Source organism: Rosa rugosa, chromosome 4 (genome assembly GCF_958449725.1).
Source record: "Rosa rugosa chromosome 4, drRosRugo1.1, whole genome shotgun sequence".
In the NCBI taxonomy this organism is placed as follows: domain Eukaryota; kingdom Viridiplantae; phylum Streptophyta; class Magnoliopsida; order Rosales; family Rosaceae; genus Rosa; species Rosa rugosa.
In genome coordinates this window covers 12,638,859-12,643,498 of record NC_084823.1, presented here as the reverse complement: position 1 = coordinate 12,643,498, position 4,640 = coordinate 12,638,859, and the positions used below count along the sequence as shown (strand labels likewise).

General features: G+C 36.4%; 1 protein-coding gene across 3 annotated transcripts; it reads right to left on the bottom strand.

The window, feature by feature from the left end:
* Positions 1 to 692: 692 nt before the first annotated feature.
* Positions 693 to 3,037, bottom strand: LOC133706850 (pachytene checkpoint protein 2 homolog). Of its 3 annotated transcripts, XM_062132404.1 has the most exons (5): positions 2,991 to 3,037; positions 2,595 to 2,829; positions 2,438 to 2,508; positions 2,205 to 2,344; positions 693 to 967 (listed from the first exon to the last, which is right to left on the bottom strand). In XM_062132404.1, exons 2-5 carry the CDS (start codon positions 2,686 to 2,688, stop codon positions 904 to 906), a joined length of 369 nt encoding a protein of 122 aa, XP_061988388.1. In that variant the 5' UTR covers positions 2,689 to 2,829; positions 2,991 to 3,037; the 3' UTR covers positions 693 to 903. The 3 variants fall into 3 exon arrangements, with proteins under 3 accessions (XP_061988388.1, XP_061988389.1, XP_061988387.1); XM_062132405.1 differs by lacking the exon at positions 2,991 to 3,037 and having other exon boundaries at positions 2,205 to 2,295; positions 2,595 to 2,984; XM_062132403.1 differs by lacking the exon at positions 2,991 to 3,037 and having other exon boundaries at positions 2,595 to 2,975.
* Positions 3,038 to 4,640: the final 1,603 nt, after the last annotated feature.

Below are 4,640 nucleotides of genomic sequence, written 5' to 3'. Positions count from 1 at the left end.
CTTTTACCTGCCATCCTTCTGCATCTGAAGTACTGATTTCTTCTATTTTAACTCCATAATGCTTTTCACCAAGTGTATATATATGTCTCCTGACAATCTTATCAGATTGTCCACTAATTTCTTGTCTATGTTCTGTGGTTCTACACACTTCAATTTCCTAGCATCTTCTAATCTGCCTCCACTCATATCCTAACCTTCCATATTTTACTCAATTAGCTACATCTCTCAAAGCATCATCAGAGTTGGAGACTATTTTTGAAGCAAAGAAGGCCGACAAGGCGACAACCTTGGCTGGTTAGAAGCAACCTGTCAAGTTGGTAAGGAACCCCTGCAATCAGCAAAAAAAATCCCCTCAAAATGAAGATTATGAGGAATGTGAGTAATGTCTTCAATGCCATACTTTCAAATACCAAAGGGGAACGTGAGTAATGTCTTCAAATCATGACTAGCAATGAGGGGCAGACATGTTAGGAACTCCTGCTCTAACTATTTTCCTCAACAAAATTTGGCTAATACAATGCCTGCATGCTATTGTCTGTTGCATTTAATATATACTAGTTAGTTTGCCCGCGCGATGCTGCGGGTTTGTTTCTTTTACTGAATTTCATATGTAATGGAGTGATAACCATATTACAAAAGCTGGTGTTCTAACCAGATACACATATTACAAAAGCTGGTGTTCTAACCAGACTTTTATACTTAGTTCAAAATTGGATATTCTCGAGTAGAAGCTGGTATTTTAACCAAGCTTGTGCATTTACATTTCTCAAAAAATTGGTATTCTAACTGCAGCTCTATGTTATATACAGATTACAAAAGTGGTTACCACCATGCCAAATAGCCTACATTTTTAGTCTGGACCAATTATTCTACATGAGGTCTTCAGATGTGTCATTAGCTGCTTCATCTACTGTTGACGGCTGTGTTGGTCAGCAGTTCGTTTGTCCTTAGATGTGATGGGCCGCCACTGATATATTTGAATCAAGAATAGCAACATATAATAAGTAGAGGAAAATGAGGCTAGGTGATGAATCAACAGGTTATAACCTAATTCATGTATTTTTACCAGCAGGTTATGAATCAAATTAAGGGTTCTTGCCACTGTAGTTAATCAAAACTCATTCAGTTGCAGTCTAGATTTTTCCTAATCAAAACACAAAGGTGTTCATGAACATAAGTGAAACTAAAAATGAGGATGAGCAAGTTCTTGCCACTGTAGTTAATCAAAACTCTTTCAGTTGCAGTCTAGATTTCTCCTAATCAAAACACAAAGGTGTTCATGAACATAAGTGAAACTAAAAAAGAGGATGAGCAAGTTATGGTGAAGAAAGACAGAGAACGCAGGGTACTAAAACTGAAAGTGAATTCAATCTGTTGAAAGCAAGGCTGTAACATCTATGTAATTTTTTGAGATTGGGGTTATGTGGCTGTGGCTATGGACTCATGAAAACGACGCTACGATAATTGGTATTCTGTATTTTCCGTAAATGCTTAGCAGGGGGATGATTTAAATGTGGTCACTAAATGCTGAAAGAAGAAGGGTCCAGAAATAGCAGGCATTTTAAGGCTACTGTAATAATTCATTATATGATGTGTCTGCTTGATGTATTTGCAGCCACAAAGTACTTTAACTGAGCTACGTTCATCAAAAAATATAATATGGAAATTTTATGAGAATGATATAGCAGCAAACATCTCATGATTACAAAGACCTTCACGATTCATATGCTTAGACCAGATCATAGTGTTTCTGTTTGTTTCCTTTCAAATAACTATGAAGTATAATTAATGGGGAAGGAACAAAGAGGATGACATTGTTCCAGCAAACATAGGGAACAAACAGATACAACACCAACAGCAATCTAAATGAGGATAAAAATAGGCTGAAAACTTTGATTCCAGCATATAAATTGGAAACTGGAATGAAGGGTCTAGAAGAATTTCATGCATCAACTCCTTGTTAACAAATCATGCATATCTGTTACTACTTAGAACCATAGTGGACTGCAGACTGATGTGCGATGCCAAAAATAGACTAAACTAATCTATACAGGGAGGGAAAAAGAAGTGCATCAATTCTTTCCCAACAACAAATTACCGCACCTAGTCAAGATAAATGGCAACCAAATTCAAGGAGGTTTTTCAGTTAGCATGCAAGGGTATAAATTAATATTCACATTGTAAGAAAGTGACTGCAGTCTTACCAATAGCAGCAGTTATTTTGGATGTTGTCAAAATTATCACATTTGGTGCTGATTTTGACTTCTCCAGCTGAGTTAGTAGCGCATTCACCATCTGGCATGTTAATTTGAAGGTGCCATTTTAGAAAAGAAGCTGGTGTGACCTGAATCCAAAATGTTAATATAGACGTTTGTTTTACATCTGATCAAGAAGCTTAGAAAATAGCCTGCAAAAGAAGGTAGAGAGAGCCTGGTACCTGAATAGAATCTGAAGGTTCAGAACCTGATAAAGCAGATTTTGTAGCAGCAGCAAGGCTTTCAACTTCATCTGTAGCATTGCCATACATTTATAATCAAGCCAGGTGGAAGAAAAATGAGCATAAAATCAAAAATCACAGTAACATTATATCTCACCAATCAAAATAAATACCAGATTGGTTTCCTCCTCTACCTCTCTTGAATTTTTTGGAAAGCTTTGCAACCTTAGATTAAGAAGAAATTTCAACATTGGTACAACTGCATGTTCCAAATCCAACTTTACTTTACAAAAAGCAGACACATTCAACTTGCCACTTTCGGAGAACCATTTGCTGAATAGAGAATGTGCATTAATTTCAACCAATTGGGGATTGTGGCCTTGTGGGTTTATCTGTAAAGCATAAAATGATGAGTACTTTCAGTTATGCATTGGAACAATTTGGTTCTTTTCCTCAAATGGCATGGAAAAAATTCTTTTGATGAAGCCTAATCCATGGTTTCATTTTGGATACTGCTTGAAAATCTTAGACAGCATTTACAACATGCACTTACCTTTGTTAGTCATAATCAGCATTTGCAGATATGATTCATGATTAGCATTTGGAATAAAAGAACATAGATATAAAAGGTTTAGAAAAAGAAAACATATTCTTATAGATATTCCTGAACAGAACATAGAATATACCAAGCATATACCATAGACAATATAAAAGAAACGGATAACACAGGATCCGACATCATGCAGATCAATGATACATATATAATGACACACATTAATACTTAATACAAGAGAAAATGCAGATGTCTTTCTGCATAAATTTTCTGTTCATCTGTTAGAAATTTGACTGGGATCTATCAATTTCTACTCATCTTATGGCTCTTGCCAAATTAAGATGATTCATATGGCTATACAAAACAAAATTCAGCAGTTCTAAAAGAACAATAAACCATTCAATTCAGAATTTGTAATACATATCTGTAAAAACCAACAAAATTTCACTATGTTTGGAAAACTACATCCAATGGCTTTCATGAAAACACCCAAATGATGTAGTCGTAGCAATAAATGGATCAAACTTGTACCCTCTTTAACTTTGTTTGTGTACTATAATTGAGGTGGACTTGCTGATTTGTTTGTGTATTTATGATGTCAGAGGACCTCATGGGATAATAACATTAAAAGCAGAGGGAGAGTATGCGATTGAATAAAAAGCCCTGGAAGATCTAGCATAATTCAGATGATGTCCCATTACAGTACCTTATTTCTGAGAATGAGACTTGTCGAGAAAAGAGAAAGAGACTTGAATGTGTTAAACATTGGGCACATGTGGAGTAAGAGAATTGTTGGTTAACTTGGTTTGCTGAAAGAAGACCGATGAAAACAATTAACACCCTTTCAACACTACATCAACTCAACAACCATCCTATTAAAAATCAAAACCCCAATCAGTTCAAAACGAATGAAAAACAGAAAACGAAAACAAAATCAAAGATGATAAACCCACAAAAAAGGACGAATTGGGTATCGTCCAAGACAAACCCAGACCAATTCCTCATTTTATCGTTCAAAATTCAAACCAACAAAACTCAACCATTAGGGCAAGTTCACCCGTTGGGTCACCAGGTCACCCACTATTCACTACTTTTTAGTGTTAATTTCGTGTCCTGGGTCACGAGCACAGTGTATTTCGTGCCCTGAGTCACCCGGTACAGTGTTCTGGGTCACCATGGTGACCTGCACAGTGTATTTCGTGCCCTGGGTCACGAGCACAGTGTATTTCGTGACCCAGAGAATGAAAATATACACTAAAAAGCAGTGAATAGTAGGTGACCCGGTGACCCAACGGGTGAACTTGCTCTTACTTTGAACCACCAATTGCCGATCTCTCTCTGTGTAAGGAGACCGTCTCTTTAACGTGTTGATGGCAATTCAGTTAAACTCCCAACATGCAGGTGTAGAATAGTCAGAGAACTATTCTTTTCGTTTATCTTTATTCTGTTTGAGTTTTAGTATAGAGTTAACTAGTTACAAAGTCCCGCGCAATGCTGCGGGTCTTTTAGCTGTGATAATAATTGGTGTATTGTTGCAATAAATCCGAATGAGAAAACAAAGAAGAATAGCAAAAAAGCTTTTATGTACATTGATCAGTAGATGTACAAAATAGAATGGTCCTAACAACCACTTGGCTATTATAAGCGGTA

Coding starts and splice junctions, on each gene's coding strand:
- LOC133706850 (XM_062132404.1), bottom strand. CDS start 2,688: ATGTTGAAATTTCTTCTTAATCTAAGGTTGCAAAGCTTTCCAAAAAAT. Junction 2,509..2,594: donor TCTGGTATTTATTTTGATTG/GTGAGATATAAT, acceptor GCAATGCTACAG/ATGAAGTTGAAAGCCTTGCT. Junction 2,345..2,437: donor AACCTTCAGATTCTATTCAG/GTACCAGGCTCT, acceptor TTTTGGATTCAG/GTCACACCAGCTTCTTTTCT.